Source organism: Dasypus novemcinctus, chromosome 4 (assembly GCF_030445035.2).
Source record: "Dasypus novemcinctus isolate mDasNov1 chromosome 4, mDasNov1.1.hap2, whole genome shotgun sequence".
In the NCBI taxonomy this organism is placed as follows: Eukaryota; Metazoa; Chordata; class Mammalia; order Cingulata; family Dasypodidae; genus Dasypus; species Dasypus novemcinctus.
The window spans coordinates 72,258,221-72,279,496 of NC_080676.1; the positions used below are offsets into that span (position 1 = coordinate 72,258,221).

The 21,276-nt window shown below is 36.9% G+C and overlaps 1 protein-coding gene and 2 non-coding genes across 14 annotated transcripts in view; 1 reads left to right on the top strand and 2 right to left on the bottom strand.

The window, feature by feature from the left end:
- Nucleotides 1-21,276, bottom strand: part of SENP5 (SUMO specific peptidase 5) — a 60,906-nt gene that overhangs the window by 4,632 nt on the left and 34,998 nt on the right. For 4 of the 12 annotated variants that reach the window (XM_004465883.4, XM_058295602.1, XM_004465882.3 and 1 more), the window contains 2 exons: nucleotides 5,726-5,863; nucleotides 1,501-1,584 (listed from right to left, as the gene is read on the bottom strand). In XM_004465883.4, coding sequence (XP_004465940.1) covers nucleotides 1,501-1,584; nucleotides 5,726-5,863 — 222 coding nt within the window. Of the gene's footprint in view, nucleotides 1-1,500; nucleotides 1,645-4,385; nucleotides 5,231-5,725; nucleotides 5,864-21,276 lie in introns of those variants that run through there. The other 8 variants (XR_011648645.1, XR_011648643.1, XR_011648644.1 and 5 more) reach the window with 4 other exon arrangements.
- On the top strand, nucleotides 92-221 carry LOC111765938 (small nucleolar RNA SNORA38). Its single transcript, XR_002798137.1, has one exon. It is a non-coding gene; the product is annotated as a small nucleolar RNA SNORA38 (small nucleolar RNA).
- LOC111765931 (U1 spliceosomal RNA) lies at nucleotides 17,085-17,248 on the bottom strand. The gene has a single exon (XR_002798130.1). It is a non-coding gene; the product is annotated as a U1 spliceosomal RNA (small nuclear RNA).

The following is a 21,276-nucleotide window of genomic DNA, read 5'->3' on the forward strand; positions in this document are numbered from 1 at the left end:
AGCTATCAAGTGGCAAAGTAATTTAAGAACATTTTGCCTAAATAGAAGAAATGGGAAGTTAAAACTCTATTTTAATGACTCCCAATTGGAACCCTCCTACAAAGGCTTGTCTGTGGTTCCCTGTCCTTGGACACGTAAGAACTGGAGGCAAAGAAATGTGGACATGGAGAAGTCTGGAGCCAGCTTGTTCCCACAAGCTCAAGACCACCCTTCCTATACACAAAATTTTAAAAAAAAAACAAAAAAAAAACCCAACAATGAAATGACAGAAACAAAACTTCCAATTGGATAATTAATTTTGCTATCAATTCACTGACAACAGAATCAAAATGGAATGCTGCTATCAGTGAACATATATGCCTGGCCTCTGAATATTCCAGTAGTAAGACCCTGCTTAGCAGTCTACTTTTCATCTCATATTACACAACTCTGTCCCATTCTTTGAAAGAAATCATGAAGGTAACCAGTATGTTCATAACAGAACTGTTTAACAAATTCTGCCCAAAGTGGGACAATGGAAGATCCTGACAAAATTTAGTTGAGTACCTAAATATTCTAGATGGGTAAATTCAGAAACTTTACAAGTTCATTTTTGGTTTGAACTAGTACACTACGTTATTTAAAACACAAAACTTAAGCTATGCTTAAAATTCAGCATTTGGTTCAGTTCAAGGGTGAACAATAAATACTGTCCCTTTAGGTTTGTGTTAAAGGTGGATTTCAAAACCCTGGCTCTTTAACATTGTGTCAATGATCCAAACAGACCTGAGCTCAAAACCTCTCTCTATCATTGTTTTGATGGCCTTTGGGGGAAGGTCACAAACTAGGCTTCAGTTTTCTCAATTATAAAATAAAGATGATGCTTATGCCTAACTGGCTTGCCTGTATCACAGACCTTGTTATGAGACTTAATAAATTCTTTATATTCCAAAAATGTTTTGAAAACTGTAAAGCACTGACCCATAAAATTCAGGACATTGGTATTTGTGACTAGATTGAGAGACTAAGCCTAGGCACCATGACCCACATACAGCTTTAATACCTATGAGCCAAACAGTGCTGCAGCCAGATTGCATTCAAGCCAAAGCACTCAGGCCACTGTCTTGCCCAGTGCACTTGCTCCCTTAGTGGATCCAAATAGTCATTTCACCATTTCTTTGGGTCTATATGCATCATCTGGAAATAAAAGCCACGAGGCAAGAGGCAGGTACCACCAAAAAGGAAAAAAAAAAAAAAAAAAAAAATCAATAGAGCAACCACATCATTAGCAGTTGCCCTAGGGATGAAATGACAAGTTGCTTGTCCCCAGGAAGCAAAGAAATTGAACAGCCAGATGATGAACACAGAACTCAGGTTTATTCTGAGCTGCCTCTAGGGAGCCCGCAGGCTCTCCATTTGTATTGTCATCACCAGTATTGAAATATTCTTAAAGACATCCCACCCCTAAGCTCGTTCTATCCCCTTGACATGCCTGGGTTTTTATTTTTAACACATACTTACCTTTGTAACAGCAGTCTGCCAACCCTGAAGAAATTCAGGTCTATTTTTTTCTCTGGCTTCAGTCAGCAAATACTTTCTTATATTCTGGTTAAAAAGAAACCATAACACAGATGCTGTGTGCCATCAGTAGGTGAAAAATGGAACCTGCCCACAGCAGAGAGAAGCAAAGGAAGAGGCTGTGGCCCCATAATTGGGGAGCGTATGCACTGAAGGGTTTAAAGATAGAACTTTATTTCAGATCTCTCATTTCATATTGCTAAAGACTCAGACCTTCTGTACTCAGTATGTACCTAGACTGGACACTGGTATTTGCGTAATTAGAACTTTGTAAGCAAAACGTCAACTCTCCTGCATCTGAAATGTAAATAAAAACTGTCACTTCCAGAGCCCAAGAGTGGGAAAGAACTCATGGCAGAAATCATTAGTAAGTAAAGCTAAATGAAAACCATTCCAGTCTTGGATATAGTCCATATTTTTGAGGGCTGCAAATAAAGGTATCACTCAATTTCTGGAAAGTTACATGTAAACCCATTCCAGATACTGAATACAGTCAAGTGTACTGCTTAAATTCTACCAAGATGAAGCATGCTGGAGTTTCATGATTTCCCTTATGCCTTTCAACCTCTGTGCATCTCTCTTTACATCATGAGCAAAGTCAAAGTTTACATGAATTGAACCCCTCTGAAGGTAGAATAGAAGGAGAAGCTACCTCATTGGAAGAAAAAAACATTGGTAAAAGTAAATATTTAATTAACAAGGTATGACTGCATGTTGCTTTTCTCCCTCCAACCAAATAACTTTTAAGTTTTTGGAATAAGAAGTACATGTAAACTCATAAATAAAATATAGCCAAAAAGGATTTATTCTTAAAAATGGTCATCTACATTCAATAAATAATTATTTATTGAGCATCTATAATGCAGCAAATACTGGGAACACCAGTGAATAAAGTTGTTGAAGTCCCTACTTTTGTGGCACCTACACATTTATTTGGTGTTTGTTCAAAACTTTTGGAAATATAGACCCAAATTCCTTTAAAGCCACTTCTATGACACCCTCCCACCCCCTGCCATATACCCTAACCCACCTGCCATGATGCCCACACTTGATTCTAAATGACTTTCAGCTATCACACACAAAGTCTACTCTTACATCTTTTTGTAAGTGTGCAAAATTTTATCAGCTACTTATAATTATGTGGAAAAGGTAAGGAGAATGAATCTATTACAGGCAGGTTTGGGCAAAAATTCAGAAGATGAATTATTCAACGACCACATAGAACCAGGACCCAAATAATCCAGAACTGACTCAGAAACTAACTACCTGTCTTACAAAGTTCTGTTTAATAATCATTTGCTTCATAAAAACATATTCTGCCTATCCTCTCACTAACTCCCCAATATCCAACACAGTCCCTGGCACAGAGCAGATGCTTAGTAAGTATTGCCTGGATAGAATAATTTTGACACCTCTGCCCTCCTCTGCCTGTCTAAATAATTTTTAAAGGCATGGATATGGCCACACTATTTGTATGTCTTTTTAGGTTTGTCCAGGGAAGGACAATATGGAATAGGCTCTGGCAACTAGGGTAAAGTGCTGGTTGAGAGACAAGCAAGGAAAGAGGGGGAAGGGAACTGGAAAATTGAAAGATATTGTACCAATTCTTCTGGCTGGAGTAAGAGGCCTCCGGGTCTAGCAAGATTCCTGGTTTTTTCCCTGGATTTCTTAGAACCAAAAACTCAAATTTTGAAAACGTGATTTTTTTTCTTTGTAATTAGTTTTCTTTATATTTCGTTTTTAAGCTAAATTTTAATTAAAGTAATACGTGAATGTATTGCCTTGAAGGAAAAGGAAATATCATAGATAAGGTTAAATCCTCTTTAACTCTATTAGTTCTACTCTTCTCTCCACTTACCCAAAGGTAATCATTGATATTAAAATGATAAGCATCTGTCCAATCTTTTTTCTGTTTATTTACACATAAAACTGTATGTGCATATATACAGATGTCTATGTATTTGTAAATATTTACATACATATTCACACATACACATTTATGCATATATGTATTTTTCCCCCATAACCACATTATACTGTAATGTTCTGCAATTTGCTTTTTAAAATTTGATATGTCTTAGAGATCTTTCCACATTAGGACAGAGATCTATATTCTTTTTACTTGCTACGGTCAGTTTAATAGTATGGACAACCCATAGTGTATTTAGCTAGTCTCTGGTAGAGCTAAATTTAGGTTGTTCTCAATTTTTAACTATTTTAAATAATGCTACAGTGAATATCTTAGTATATGCCCCATCCTTTTGTGCATAAACCAGCATTTTTGGGGAGTAGATACCAAGAAATAGAACTGGTATGCACCAAGATATGCATCTTTTAAATTTATAAGGCACTTAAAATTTATTAGAATTGCAACAGCCATATCAATTTATATACCCTACATAAAATATGAGAACATGTTTCCTTACAATCACACAAACACCTGAATACCATCAAACTTGCTAAAATAATGGGCAAAATATGAAAATCTGATATGTTTTTAATCTGCATTTCCCTTATTTCTGTTAAAGCTTAGCATCTCTCCATGTGTTATTTGCATTTTTCCTAAAAATTATGTTTATCCTTTGTCCATTTTTATTAGGCCCTTTTTCTCTTAATCATTTGTAAGAGTTCTTCATATGTTCTGCATAGTAATCATCTATTATATATATATTACAAATATTTTCTCCAAGTTTGTCGCTCGACTTTTAACTTTATGATATATAGAAGTTCTAAATTATGATATGGCCAAATTTATCAATCTTTTCCTTTATGTTTTTTGCTCTTTGGGTTCTATGTAAGAAATCCTTCTCAACTCCAAGAATATAGTATTTTCTGTATTTTATTCTAGTATTTTTACAGTTTTTTTCATATTTAGGTCTTTCTTTGATTTGCAATTTGTTACAAAAGTATGAAGAATGTGTATTTTACTTTTCCAAATGGACAGCTAATTTTTTTGAACACCACATATTGAATAGCTTGTTCTTTCCCAACTGATTGACATGCCAATTTTACACATACTAAATTCCCACATATACATGAGTTATTTCTGGGTTCTCTATGCTATTCCAACAATTTATTTGTCTATTCCTAAGCCAATACAAATAGAGTTTTAATATTAAAACTCTGTACTCTGTTGTGTTTAAGATTTTATTTATTTCTCCCCCCCTTATTGTTTTACACTTGCTGTCTGCTGTGTGTATTTGTTGTGTGCTTGTCTTCTTTTTAGGAGGTGAACCCAGGACCTCCCATGTGGGAAGGAGGTGCCCAATGGTTTGAGCCACCTCTCCTCCCTCTGTAATCTTCTGACATCTGGTAGAGCAAATGTTCCTTTACTGTTCTTCAAATTCCAAACTGTTTTGGCTGCTTGTGCACATGAATTCTGCCATGTGAATTTAAGATGTGCTTCTCAGGTTCCATTCAAAATCCTCTTGTGAATTTCTTGGTAGGGTATATTCCTGGGTAATTTATAGTTTTTATTGCTTTTGTAAGTAGCATCTTTTTGTTTTCAGTCATATTTTCTAAATGATTGTTGCTACCACAGGAAAGTCAGAAAATCTACAGATTTTTTTCTATGTTGCTTTTGTATTCAACCAACTTGTTGAACTCTCAGTAGTTGAACTCTAATATTTTGCCAGTTGATTCTCTTGGGCTGTAATTCACTCTAGAGAAGTTACTTAGAAGATATGAACCAATTTTAGCTCTAAGGAAAACCAATTTCTCTCCACATCCAAAATGTAGTTTTAAGGGAGAGGGGGAAAAAAAAAAAAAACTACTGTAATTTATTTATTGCATACATTCATATATGAAGGAAATGCTAGATTTCAATTAGAGGTCAGAGAAAATAAATATGTTGATTTTTTTCAATTCAAGCTCAGGGACCCCCTGAAATCTTTCCACAGACCCCTTGGAGGTACATGGACCCCTGATTAAGAACCTCTGAAATAAAGCATGTATCTCAGAGAGGGATTCAGATCTTAAAAAGTTATCTCTCCCCACCGGGAGATTCCTCTTGTCCTTTTCTCTGCAAACATTTTAAAGCGTTTGGTATTTGGTTTTCGTGACAAACACTGTCCCACTATGGTACTGACTTCCACCATTCTATCTAGAGCTAAGTTACTATTTGGTTAATCACAAGATAAATGAAAATATAGCCAGTATATTAACTTACCTCTACACAAAACTTAAAATGAATGCCTTGGGAATCATAAAACGAAATAATTCGATTAGACAGTGTCACTGTAATGAGAGACCAATGGACTTCCAGATGAATAGGAATCAATAGAAGACTCTTTTTAAACAAATCCACCTGATCAAGAAAAGAGAAAAATATGAAGCCATCACCATAGGCTATCCAGATGAACAATAAACAGCAGCTTCCATTTACAGACATTTGATCTGCCCAAGGTCATAAAGCTAGGAAGTGGTGGAGCCAGAATATGAACCCAGGTCTTAGCCTAAAGCCCATGCTTTAATATACAATAATAATAGGAAAATTGGTGGTAAAGAAATACTATTTCCACTTATCCTACTGAACCTGCTTAACTAATTTCTAGTACATATATTTGACCTAGATTCCTCTATTCTTGATTAGGAAGGAATAATGATATTAGAAAAGAGCATAAGCCATAAGCCTTCTATCTTTCTACAGATTCAGTATAGCAGTTAAGATCATGGGCTCTGAAGTAAGAAGGCTCAAATTGTAGTGCTGCCACTATTGACCAGATGACACCAGCAATTTTCTTAGCCTCTCTGTGCTTTGATTTCCTCAACTGTAAAACGCAGATAACAGTATCTACCTTATGAAACTGTTGATAGTAGTAAGAAAATATATGTAAAATGCATACAACTGTGTTTATTAACACATTGTAAGTTGTCAATAAACTTCAGCTATTATCATTATTACTCACTCAGGTCTCCCAGATGTCAAAATTGAGAAAAACATCTTCATAATCCTTTACATGGTTTTTTACATCCTTTACATTCTTTTACAACCCTAATACACCTTTTATATCCTAATGTTTATCTTTTGCAATCTAGATAATACTTGCTATTCTGAAAATCCCAGTTGTGGACTGGATAATAAAGTAGTAGGTGCTCTGTAAACATCTGTAAACAAGTGAATGATTTTTTGTTTTGTTTTTTTTCAGATTATTTTAGTGATCCTTGGGTTAATTAATAAGCCTATTTTAAACTTCATCAGACTCTTAGAAACTAAGTTCTCAATCCTTCCTTCTTACTCTCTGATATTCAGAAATTCTGCTCTACATGCATCACATACTATACTACATGACTCTGGAGCAAAGTACTTCAGTGTTTTTAATTTTCAGTTTCTGTATCTACAAATCATGGAGGTGAGGTGGGCAGAAGGCTAATTAAAACTGAATAGAAAATTGATCCACTCCAGTCAAAAAATTCTGAATATCTAAATATTTAAAATGTATTTTTAAAAACTGAATGTATAATTTTTATAAACTTTTCCTTAATTATAAAAACAATACACTTCGTTTACAAATTAGAAAAGATAAAGATATACTTCAGTGTTTATTTTCCCAGCTTTTTCATTTTTTAATATACTGATTTTCAAACATATACAAACATGTGTGGTATGTATACATACATAATTAAGAATTATATGCATGATAGATTTTATTATTGATCCCAATTATTTGTTGCCCTTCCTACATATCTTTTTGACTGCTCAAGATAGGTGCTGCTCTTTCAGCTTGGGTCCCATTAAACTGAATAAAGAAGGAAAACCATAGAATCATCTTCGTAGATGCAGGAAAAGCATTTGATTAAATTCAGCATCCATTTACGATTAAAAACTCTTAGCAAACTAGGAATATAAAGGGACTTCCTTGGCCTAGTAAAAGGAATCTATCAAAAACAAAATAAAACCTACAGTTAAACATTATATATAATAGTCAAAGACTGGATACTTTCCTCCTAAGAATGAGAACAAGGCAAAGATGTCCTCTCTCACTAAACAGGAAGTCAACATCATATTGAAGTCCTAGCCAGTGCAGTAAGGCAAGAAAAAAAGAATGGCATACAATTGAAAAGGAAAACAATAAAACTGTTGCTACTTGCAGACAGGATTCTTACGAAAATATCACAGAATTTGTAAGAAATAGACCGGAAGATTTAATTTTGCTCATTCTTCCTGAACTATAGATGAAACACAATTCCAATCATAATCCAAAAGACTTTTTATTTATTTATTTTAAAGATTTTCTATTTATTTCTTTCCTCTCCCTCTCCCCCCCCCAGTTGTCTGCTCTCTGTGTCCATTTGCTGTGTGTTCTGTGACTGCTTCTATCCTTATCAGCGGCACCGGGAATCTGTGTTTCTTTTTTGTTGTTGTTGCATCATCTTGTTGTGTCACCTCTCTGTGTGTGTGGCGCCATTCTTGAGCAGGGTGCACTTTCTTTCATGCTGGGCAGCTTTCCTTACGGGGTGCACTCTTTGCGCGTGGGGCTCCCCTACGCGGGGAACACTCCTGCGTGGCAGGGCACTCCTTGCACACATCAGCACTGCACATGGGCCAGCTGCACACGGGTCAAGGAGGCCGGCAGTTTGAACCATGGACCTCTCATGTGATAGGCGGATACCCTATCCATTGGGCCAAGTCCGCTTCCCTCAACAGGCTTTTTAAAAAAGAGATTAACAAGATGATTTAAAAATTTACATAAAAATGAAAAGGACACAGAGCCAAAACTCTCTGGAAAAAGGATAAAGGTGGTAGATTTTCACCTTATATTCCCAATAATTTGTCCTATTGTCCCTACAGTAAATAACACTATCTCTGATTAATTAGATTTAGTTATTAGCTTACTCAACACCCTGATGAATGGCCCAATCAAAGCCCTAATTGTAACTTAATCATGCCCAGGTACAGAGCAGATTACAAACATAATCCAGTATCTATTTTTGGAACTCATAACCATATCGAACTGCTACACTCCACCCTCTGAATTCCAAAAAGACTTCATATTATTTGAAAACACCTTAAATCAGTAACAATGTAAATGCTTAATCATATCACAATCAATTTAAAGAAATACGGTTTGTCTTGGGGCAAAGTCCTGTCTGCTACAGACCTCTGAAATTTAGAAAACAATTTACCCATTTCCAATACACAAATGGACAAAGGATAAACATTTTCATTACAATAAGGAGAAATTTGGAGGGAAACATGAGTCAGGGTCCTCTACAGTTCAGTAAACCTGCAGGGCATCCTCCATTCAATTTCAGTTTGAGAGTCCATCATTTGTTTTCCTTTTTTTTTTTTAAGACTTATTTTTTATTTATTTCTCTCCCCTTTCCCCACCCTGTTGCCTGCTCTGTGTCCATTTGTTGCGTATTCTCTGTCCACCTGCATTCTTGTCAGCGGCACTGGGAATCTGTGTCTTTTTGTTGCATCATCTTGCTGTGTCAGCTCTTGTGTGTGCGGCGCCATCCTAGGCAGGCTTCACTTTTTTCGCGTGGGGTAGCTCTTTGAGGGGTGCACTCCTTGTGCGTGGGACTCCCCTATGCAGGGGACACCCCTGTGTGGTGCGGCAGTCCTTGCGCGCACCAGCACTGCATGTGGGCCAGTTCACCACATGGGCTGGGAGGCCCTGGGTTTGAAGCCTGGACCTCCTATGTGGTAGGCGGACACTCCATCAGTTGGGTCAAATCCGCTTCCCCCTGATAGTCAATCTTAAGATGATAGTTTCTTCTCCTTGGTGCCTTATGGGATCCCACCCTTTCCACAGGCTTGACCAACAACCACCATTTTCTTGGTTCCACCCTCATCAAGCATCTGGGTGTCAACCAAGCTCCAGACCGCTCCCTCCAAGAGTGTTGGGGTGATTGCCACACCTTACCCAATCTTTGGGTTAGAGTCTTAATCCCCCTAGTACAGTGATGTGAAGATAACATTCCCCCTAACCTTTGGCATACAGGCCCAACCCTCTCAGAGCAATAAGTTGACCACCTGGCCTCCCTAACTTTTGGCATGCAGGCTCAACCCTCTCAGAGCAACAAGGTGACCACCAGGCCTTCACTAATCCATGGGGGACAGGTCCATCCCTCTCAGAACTATATGGGGTTCTGACCTTAACCACCCTAATTCTTGAGGAATGTGCTCCACTCTCTCTGTACCCTGGGGTGGCAACACTCTCCCAGAACATCATGTGGGAACATCCACCCTCTTCAACTGCTGATGCAAACTTATCTTCTCTGTATACACGGGAGGGGTTCCACTCTTAGCCCAAGGTGATGTCTTAATTCCAGATCTCAGCTTCCATGGTTTTCCTCTTAAAGCTGTTTCTCCTCCAATCTTTCCTTTCCATGTCCCTTTTAGTCCAACCTGATAGTGGTTTTGTTCATACAGTTCTCTCAAAAACCTTGTTGGGTTTAACAGGCAAGAAGCAGGGGCCCAAGTCATCAAACAGTAAGACTTTCCACAAGTCTTTCTGACATAACTGCATCTTCAATCCTGATTTACAAGTTCCAAGTTTAGCCAAGTCCTCCAATGGGGCACTTTCAACTAAGAGCTTCATTTCCAGAAGCTTGGAATTTCTAGAATTAGTTTGTTTTCTTTGTCCTGACAGTTCAGTCCTCAGTATCTCTCCCTCATCTAGCATTCTGCTAGAAGCTGCAAGCAGAAGCCAAGCCACATTCTCTGGGTTTTCTTTGGAAATTTCCTCAGCTAAATGCCCAGGCTCACCATTTTCAAATTCTGCCTTCCATAAAACACCAGGAGTTAATCTTGCTAAGTTCTCTGCAACTTTGAAACACAGATCGCCTTTTCTCCAGTTTCCAATAATAGTTTCATCATTTACTTCTAAGGCATCATAAAAAGTCTCTATAGCATCCAGATTGCTATCAACAGTCTCTTCAAAGCACTGTAGGTCTTTTCTTCCAAGCATCACACAATTCCTCAAAAAAAATACACCTTATCCATTGATAAAACCATTCCAGCATTTTGGTAATTGCAAAAGCACTTTCCCACTCCTTGTTACCAAATTCTGTATTAGTGAGCCAAAGGGGTGCTGATGCAAAATACCAGAAATGGGTTGGTTTTTATAAAGGGTATTTATTTGGGGTAGGAACTTACAGATACCAGGCCATAAAGCATAAGTTATTTCCCTCACCAAAGTCTATTTTCACATGTTGGAGCAAGATGGCTGCCAACATCTGCAAGGGTTCATGCTTCCTGGGTTCCTCCCTTCCAGGGTTTCTCTCTGGGTTCAGGGTTTCTCTCTTCTTGGGGCTGGCTTCTCTTTCCTCTGTGAGCTTACTTTCCGTGGCTCCAGCTTAAGGCTTCAGCATCAAACTCCAACATCAAAAACTCCCAACTAACTGCCCTTTGCCATGCCTTTTATCCCCTTGGTGGGTGGGGACTTCACACCCTGATGAATGGCCCAATCAAAGCCCTAATCGTAACTTAATCATGCCCAGGTAAAGACCAGATTACAAACATAATCCAATATCTATTTTTGGAACTCATAACCATATCAAACTGCTACAGGCATTAACAACTAATCCAAATGCTAACACATTGTTATCTTGCACAGTGTTTCTCAACCTTTATTAATCCATGTCCACGAGCCAAGGTTTTATCTAATTATATTTTGTTACAAAAATACTTTTTTTTTTTTACCATTTTCCAAAGACAGAATTTTACTGATATGCTTTTTAAAGTATCCTCCCCTGATTTTTATTTTCTACCTTGGGCAAGGGATATGAGAAGGCACCTCAATTAGGAACTGCCAATTTATCACCGTGGAGGTCAACAGTTCCTGTATTTTTAGAACATATTGGCTACTTTCCACTTTCCCTTTCTTGTACTCCTTTGATCCCGGACTATCACTCTAGATGCAGATTCATCACTTTCATTTCACTATCCCCATAAGCAACTGCTCCATTATTAGTGCCTCCTATAACATTTATATATATACCACATTTATTAGCACATATCTTAGTTTGTTATTTCTATTCTTGTTTCTACATGTAGATCTGAACTGTGAACAGAACTTTGTGTGATGGTACAAATGTTCTACATCTGTGTTGTCCAACACTGTAATAACTAGCTACAAGGAGCCACTGGCATACTTGAAATGCAGCTAGTGTGGCTGAGAAACTGAATTTTAAATATTATTCTATTTTAATTAATTTAAATCTAAATGGTCACATGTGGCTACTGACTACCATACTAGACAGTCAATAAGACCTTGTCTTAGCCATCTTACTATTTTCAGCCCTCTACAGAGGTATCAGTGAAATAGTACATAATGGACATTTAATAAATCAGATATATAATGGGGTAGAAAATAATCAGAGTATATTCTACGTAGTAAATTAGGTTTATGGTTTATATAAAATCTTTTGAGTTATGTATGTGTATATATTTTTATGGGTTGCAGTATAAAATTTATTCTCAAGTGGACCAGAGACAAAAAAAATTTTGTGAAAATGTTTGCTGAAAACCCTATTAAATAATGGCTGCTCTTTGTTCTTCCATCCCACTGTAACTGCATCAGGAGGCAATAAAGGTCCTGACTTCACTGACCTTTCAGCCAGTCTTTCTACATTTTACCCCCAGCAACTGCAAAAATACAGCAGTTTTCTCCAAGAATTTTATCGTTTCTGCGTCCTTGTCAACATTCTGACCTCCATATTCTCCCTCCTTCTTAAAGCAGTTTAGGTTCAAATGTCCATTCTACCCCACTCTTCACTATTTTTTATTACATAAAGACTTAAAGAGAGATACTAAATTAGGAACCTGGAATCTAAATCCTAAGGAACTCTAATTTCTGTAGGGGAAATGGATAAAAAATAACAATTAATGAGATAAATATTACATTGGGGTACATATAAATGCCTATGGGAACACAGAGGAGTATCCAACTAATTCTGCTCAGATAACAAAGTATAAATATTTGATGAGAGATAAGAGAACAGGAAGAAAGGAAAGGGGATGACTTATCCACTACCAGACTTTATATTCCTTGATCTCCACTAAGAACTAAGAAAAATACCAGTAATATAGAAGGCATTTGTCTATTTTTAATTCTTACCAGTAGTTACTTTTATATCCTTAAATTCATTCATTCAACAAACGTTCTGCTTTACTACACAAAGCAGAACAAAGTTCCTGCTCTCATGAAGCACAAACTTCTAGTAAAGAGAGACAGGCAATGAAGTTGTATTATAAATCAGGTAGTGACAAGTACTAGGAAGGAAAACAAAACAAGGTAAGGTAAGAATACTGGGCAGTACTATTTTAGATAGGATATCAGGGACAGCAGATTGGAGGAGATAACATTTAGATATTAATGAAGTGAGGAAGTGAGACATATATATTTGGGGGGAAAGCATTCTAAAGAGGGGGAAAAAGAAATTCAAAGGCCTCGAGACAAAGTGCCTTAAAGTGCTGCAAGGAAGCTTATATGGCTGGAGCATTGTGACTGAGGGAATGAAGGATAATAAGAAATATGATTAAACCTGTTTTTTTTTTTTTCAATTTATCAACCCCAGAAAGAAAACAGTATCTATGATTCCCCTCTATAACAGAATAAGAAATTAGGACATATATCTTTTATGCATTAATTTGTTAGCACTGAATCAATTAGGGGTGCTTTTTGCTGCAAGAAATAGTGCCTAAAATCATAATAATAATGTTTACCAAGAAGTCTGGAGGTAGCAAGTTCCAAGGTTTCTTTAGTGGCTCAACAATGTGATCAAGACCTCAGTTATCTTTTCCATCCTTCTGTTTTGCCATTCTTAATACACTTGGCTTTTTTTGTCTTTGGGTTTGTCACCTTATGATCTCAAGATGACTCCTGTAGCTCTCCAGGCATTGTATCCCTACCCAAAAACAAAACCTTCCCCAAAACAACAGACTTCTGCATACACCCCACTGAACTGTTATCTCATAACCCTCCAATAGCTATAATGCAGGCTGGCAAAGTACATATACAGCAAACACGAACAAGACTGTAGTGACTTGCTTACAGCAATAATGATGTACCAACCAAGAATGACCATTTTTATTGCCTCAAACAAAACTGAAGTTTTGCTACCAAGGAAGAAGGGGTGAAACGGCTATTTGTCCCAAGCCAATCTTGCGATTTCTATAGTTTATTCTTCCTACAATGTAGCATCCTCTTCCCACCTCTCCCTCTCTGTCCTCTAAGAAGTACAACACTCTACACCAGGGAACTGAGAGTGTCTGCAATTGCAAGCAGGAGAATCCCATCCATTAGCCATGTGGGATCTAAGCCCCCTCTCGAAGTAGAGGTGGAGTGGACATCGCCATCCCAGGGTCCACAGGATGGAGGAATATAATATGGATTGGAGTGGACTTGCTGGTATTCTACTACAGAACTGTTGTGACTCTAGCAATGGAAGAAATTGTATCATTAATGTGGAGACGGTGGCCACGGGAGTTGCTGAGGTCAGGGAGAGGGAGAAAGAGGTATGATATGGGGAATTTTAAGGACTTAAGAGTTATCCTGAATGATTCTGCAGGGACAGATGCAGGACATTGTATATCCTGCCATAACCCACTGGATGGACTGGGGAAGAGTGTAAACTACAATATAAACTGTAGTCTGTGCAGTGTGGCAGTGCTCCAGGGTGTATTCACCAAATGCAATGAACGTGCCTTACTGATGAAAGGGGATGTTGGTGTGGGAGAAGCAAAGGTAGGGTGGAAGCGGGATATATGAGAACCTCTTATGTTTGTTAACGTAACATTTTGTGTGATCTATTTATCTTAAAAAAGAATAAAAATAAATAAAATTTTTTAAATACTAAAAAAATTTTTTAAAGTACAACACTGAATTGCTTGGTAGCTACAATTAACGCAGTTATTTAGACTTATTTGTTTAACTTTAAAGGGTCATCCACAGGTCTTTTACATGATAATTCACATTTTAAAAATTTCTTTCCATTCCCCTCTTCCCCTCCCCCCCTTCTTTTAAAGCAGGTTGGATCTAAATTTTCAAATAGGTTCTTCAGGAAAAGTTCATGAAATCTATAATTCAACATTAGAGAAAAACTACTTGTTTCCATTACATAAAAATGATATTTGACTAAGCTTATAATTCTTAGGTTCTCTCTGCCGTAATACCAGGTATACATTGCTCCACTTCCCTCTCATTTGATATTGCTGAGAAAAAATCTCAGAGCACTTGGGGTTTTGTCCTTATAAAACTAACCCAGCTTTTCTGCAGAAATGCTTTTAGAGTCTTTCTCTTTTTCCTTTGTTTTTAAGGAAAATTTCAAGCACATGAGTAGACAGAAAAATATAACGAACCCCCAGGTATAAATTACCTAGCTTCAAAAAATTCTCAACTCACAGTGAATCTTACTTTATCTACTACACCTTCCCTCCATTTTACCCAATTTTGTATTCTTTTGAAGTAAATCCCAAAATATATTTCATCCATATATATTTCAGTATTTATCTCTTAAAAAATGAACTGTTTTTTAACCACATCACTACACCTAAAAAATTTAACAATTAAAAAAATTAATCCATTTTTTCCCCTTTGTCTCTTTATATCTCTATTTTTTTCTTCTCTTTGGTAAAAAATAAAGGAATTGAACCTAGGGACCTCCTAAGTGAGAAGCCAGCACTTAACCACTGAGCCACATGGGCTTCCTGAGTTGTTTTTCCATTCATTAGCTTGTTGGTTTTTTATTTTAGAAGGCACTGGCAACCAAACCCAGGACATCCCATGTGGAAAGCAGGCACTCAACCACTTGAGTCACATCCCCTCCCCCCTTTGCGACTTATCCCCCACCCCTTGCAAGTTGTACTCGCTCTCTGCTCTGTGTCTGTTCCCTGTACATTCTTCTGTGTCTGCTTGTCTTCTCTTCTCGTTTTCTCTTTAGGAGACACCGGGAACCATGGGACCTTCCGACGTGGGTGAAAGGCACTCAATCAATTTAGTCACCTCAGCTCCCTGGTTTGTTATGTCTCTCATTGTTTTTAACTGTCTCTTTTTTGTTGCATCATCTTATTGCGTCAGCTCACTAAGCAGGTCAGCTCAATGTGCAGGCCATCTCACCTTCACCAGGAGGCCCTGGGAAACAAACCCAGGACCTCCCATATGGTAGATGGGAGCCCAATCACTTGAGCCACATGTGCTTCCCTGTCACTTATTTTTGAAGAAACTGTATCATTTGTCCTGTAAAGTTCCCCAGAGTCTGGACTTTGTCTACTATTAGGTTGGTGCAAAAGTAATTGCAGTTTTACACTTGAAATTTGCTGTTTGATATTAGAATACATTTTTAAATAAATGTGGTTATGTTTTACATCATTTTAATGTTTATTTTTCACTTCATGTTTTTTTGCTAATGACATTATTTGCTGTTTATTTTATATTTATCTTAAGACTATGGAAATGATGTTAGACAAAAAGCAAATTCGAGTGATTTTCTTATTTGAGTTCAAAATGGGTCATAAAGCAGCAGAGACAACTCATAACATCAACAATGCATATTGCCAGGAACTGCTAACCAATGTACAGTGCAGTGGTGGTTCAAGATGTTTTGCAAAGGAGACAAGAGCCTTGAAGATGAGGAGCATAGTGACTGGCCATCAGAAGTTGACAATGACCAATTGAGAGTAATCTTTGAAGCTGATCCTCTTACAACTACACGAGAAGTTGCCAAAGAGCTCAACGTTAACGATTCTATGAATGTTCATCGTTTAAGCAAATTGGAAAGTTGAAAAAATTCGATAAGTGGGTACCTCATGAGCTGACCAAAATTTTTTTTTTTAAAAGTCATTTTGAAGGATTGTCTTCTCTTATTCTGTGTAACAACGACAAACCATTTCTCAATTGGATTGTGATGTGCAAAAAAAGTGGATTTTATATGACAACCACAAATGACCAGCTCAATGGCTGGACTGAGAAGCAGCTCCAAAACACTTCACAAACCCCTAACTTGCACCAAATAAAAGGTCACGGCCACTCTTTGGTGGTCTGCTGCCGGTCTGATCCACTACAGCTTTCTGAATCCTGATAAAACCAATACCTCTGAGAAGTATGGTCAAATTCAAATTTAATTTTTTTGGCAAAACTATTCATGTATTCTTTCATCAGAAGACAGAATGCCTGCCTGTCTCTCCTTCTGGGAATGGTAACAATCAGTGATGATCAATACTCAGCACCATTAACATGTATGATTCTTTAACCGTGGAGCTCAAAAATGTCAACAGATTTATATCATGGTCTTGACAGTTTACTATTAATCTTTTTCTGTGACAAAGTAACAGATGCGAAAAGGAAGTTTATGGATGCAAAACTTTTATTTCAGAAAGTTTTCTTTCATTACATTTCAAAAAATGAATAATGAAAAAAATTTTTTAAAAAACCACTTTATTTCAACTTCAAAAAATAAAATATCAGACAAAAGGCAGCTTAACAAATTATGGAAACATTACTTTTAAAAAAATTCTGTCCAGGCACATGTATCTTATTTAATCCTAAAATATTTTCTTTCTTTCTTTTTTAATATTATTTCAGGGGAGAGCGCAAATGCAGTCCCCCACTACCACAAATTATGCAGTCGAGTTTCCCACATTTGGGGAACTCACAAGGGTCAGCACACACGGAGTACAATGCATAAGCCTCGCCCTGGGAAAACCACCTTCGTGATCAAGGTATTTCCCCGGCCAGGTAAGTATTTTAATCCTAAAATCAAACTCAATTGTCTCTCCAGTGTACAGAAAGATAAATAAATGAGCACAGATTGGTTAAATGACATGACCAAGTTCTCCTGGTTATGAAGAAAATGAAGGAAAAAAATGCTTGATCATTCGTGGATAGTCTTTTTTTTTTTTTCTTTAATTTTTTAATATTACATTAAAAAAATATGAGGTCCCCATATACCCCCCACCCCCCTCACCCCACTTCTCCTCCCATAACAACAATCTCCTCCATCATCATAAGACATTCACTGCATTTGGTGAATACATCTCTGAGCATGTGGATAGTCAATGTCCTAGACTATCCCTTTCAGTCACAATCACATTTATAAATTAGCAGTGTAAGTTATACTCATTATAATATACTACCAATAATTTTATCAATTACCACATATTTCCCACAACCTTATTAAACATTCTACATACATTCAGTATTAGCTTCCCCTTCTCAAACCACATTCTGCCTCCTAATAACCTACATGCTATAGTTTAACTCCATAAGTTTACTGATCATATTTAGTTCATATCAATGCAACCATGTATTTGTCCTTTTGTGTCTGGCTTATTTCACTCAACAAAGTTGATCCATGTTAACATATGCTTCCCCAGTTCTTTTCTTCTTAACACTTGAATAGTATTCCATTGTAATTATATACCACATTTTATTTATCCATTCATCAGTTGATGGGCACTTAGTTGTTTCCATCTTTTAGCAATTCCCAATAACATTGATATGAATATCAGTGTGCAAATAACTGTTCAAGTCCTTGCTTTCAGTTCTTTGGAATATATTCCCAGTAGTAGGACTGCCATATCATACAGCAGTTCTATTATTTAGCTTCCTGAGGAACTACCAAACTGTCTTCCACAGGGACTACATGGTTTTACAATACCAACAACAGTGAAGAAGTGTTCCTATTTCTCCACATCCTCTCCAGCACTTTTAGTTTTCTGGTTTTTTAAAAAGAATGTCCATTCTATAAGGAATGAAATGATATGTCATTGTAGTTTTAATCTGTATTTCCCTAATAGCTAGTGATGTTAAGCATTTTTTCATGTGCCTTTTGGCCATTTGTATTTTCTCTTTAGAAAAATATCTTTTGCCCATATTTTAATTGGGTTGCTTGTATTTCTGTCATTGAGTTGTGTGATCTCTTTATTTAACATGAAAATCAAACCCTTGTCAGATAACGTGGTTTCCAAAAATTGTCTCCCATTGAGTAGGCTGCCTTTTCATCCTCTTAACAGAGTTTTTGGAAGCACAAGCGTTTAAATTTTTGAGGAAATTCCATTTATCTTCTTTTTTTCTTTCATTGCTTGTGATTTGGGTGTAATGTCCAAAAAAAACAGCACATACCACAAGATCCTGAAGATGTTTCCCTACATTTTCTTCTAGGAGTTTTATGGTTCTAGCTTTTATATTTAGGTATTTGATCCATTTTCAGATGATTTTTGTAGGTGAGAGATAGGGTCCCCTTTCTTTACTTCGGATTGGATATCCAGTTTTCCCAGCACCATTTGTTGAACAGACTGTTCTGATCAAGCTGGGTGGGACTGACAGTCTTAAAAAAAAATCATTTGACCATAAATGTGAGGGGTATTCTGAATTCTTAATTCTTTCTTATGATATTTTTGGCTACTCAGGGGTCCTAACCCTCCGGATAAATTTGATAATTGCTTTTCCAATCCTACAAAGAATGCTGTTGGAAATTTTGTGGAGATTATGTTAAATCTGTAGATCAGCTTGGGTAGAATTTATATCTTAATGACAATGAATCTTCCAATCAATGAACAAGGAATGTCCTTCCATTTATTTACGTCTTCTTTAGTTTCTTTTAGCAATGTTTTGTAGTTTTCTGAGTACAGGTCCTTTACATCCTTGGTCAAGTTTATTCCTAAATATTTTATTTTTTTAGCCACTATTGTAAATGGAATTTTTTTCTGACTTCCTCAGTTTACTCATTAGTATAGAAATGCTATTGATTTTTGTGTATTAATCTTGTATTCCATGCCACTTTGCTGAAGTCGTCTATTAGTTCAAGTAGCTTTGCCATGGATTTCTCAGGATTTTCTAGGATTAAGATCATGTTTTCAGTGAATAGCGAAAGTTTTACTTCTTTCTTCTTATTTGGTTGCCTTTTATTTCTTTTTCTTGCCTAACTGCTCTAGCTATAAATTCTAGCACAATATTGTCTCAAGATATTTATTATTTCTCTTGCAATTTCTTTTTAATCCACTGATTAGTTCTTCTTTAACCCACTAATTATTTTAGAGTGTGTTGTTTAATCTCCATGTATTTGTGATTTTTCCCATTTGCCTCCTGTTATTAATTTCCAGCTTTAGCCATTATGATCAGAGAAAGTGCTTTGTATCATTTCAATCTTTGTAAATTTACTGAGATCAGACTTATGAAATAATTGGTCTATCTGGAGAAGGAACCATAAGCACTTGGGAAGAATGTATATTCTGCTGTTTCAGAATGTAATGTTCAATAAAAGTCTGATAAGTCTAGTTCATTTATCATATTATTCAAGCTCTCTGTTCCTTATTTATCCTCTGTCCAGATATTCTATCCAATGCTCAGAACGGTGTTTTGTTTTGTTTTTTAAGATTTATTTATTTCTCTCTCCTTCCCCACCCCGCCAGTTGTCTGTTCTCTTGTGTCCATTTGCTGCGTGTTCTTATTTGTCCGCTTCTGCTGTTGTCTGTTGTTTTTTTTTGTTGCGTCATCTTGTTGTGTCAGCTCTCCATGTGTGTGGCACCATTCCTGGGCAGGCTGAACTTTCCCGTTGGGCGGCTCTCCTTACGGGGCACACTCCTTGCGCACGGGGCTCTACACCGGGGGCACCCATGTGGCACAGCATTCTTTGCGCGTATCAGCACTGTGCGTGGGCCAGCTCCACACGGGTCAAGGAGGCCCAGGGTTTGAACCGCGGATCTCCCATGTGGTAGACAGATGCCCTAACCACTGGGCCAAGTCCGCTTCCCCAGAGTGGTATATTGAAGTCTCCAATTACTATTATAGAGACATGTATTTTTCTTTTCAGTTTTGCAAGTGTATGCTTCATGTATTTGGGGCACCCAGTCTAGGAGAATAAATTTTTTTTTCTTGGTGAATTTTTGCTTTTATTACTACACTGTGACCTTCTTCACCTCTTATAACAGTTTTGCACTTAAAATCTATTTTGTTTGATATTAGTATTGCTACTTTATTTCAATAAAACTTTTAAAATTAAAGTTAATAGATCACATAGAATGTTACATTATAAAAACATAAGGTTTCCCTACAACCCAGACACCACTCCCCCACCCCCATCATTTTTGTTAATTGTATTTTTTTTAAGATGCATACATCACAAAATAGGTTACATTATAAAAAACATAAGAGGTTCCTATATACCCCTCATACCCCCACCTCACTCCTCCCACACCAACAACCTCTCACATCATTGTGGCATACTCATTGCACTCAGCAAACACATTTTGGAGCACTGCTGCACCACATGGATAATAATTTACTCTATAGTTCACACTCTCCCCCATTACATTCAGTGGGTTATGGCAGGTTATATATTGTTACTTTACATATTTTTTTATTATAATTTGTATGTATTCTTTTTCCAACCTTTCACTTTCAGCCTGATCATTTCCTTGTGTCTAAGGTGTGTCTCTTGTAGACAATAAATAGATGGCTCATATTTTTTAATCCATTCTGTCAATTTTTGTCTTTTGATGTGGGAGTTCAATCCATCAACAGGGAATGTTATTACTATAAAGGCATTACTTACTTTGTCCATTTTATCCCTTGGCTTTCTGTTGTCATATCTTACTTTTGCTTCTCTTTTAACCCTTTTAGTTTCCCTTACTTATAATCTTCATTTCTAAACTCTTCAAGCCACTTACCCTTCTCTTTTCCTTTCACACTGTAGCAGCCTCTTTAGTGGCAATTGTAAATTTGGTTACTTGGTGACAAACTCTCAGTTTTTGTCTGTGAAGACTTTAAACTT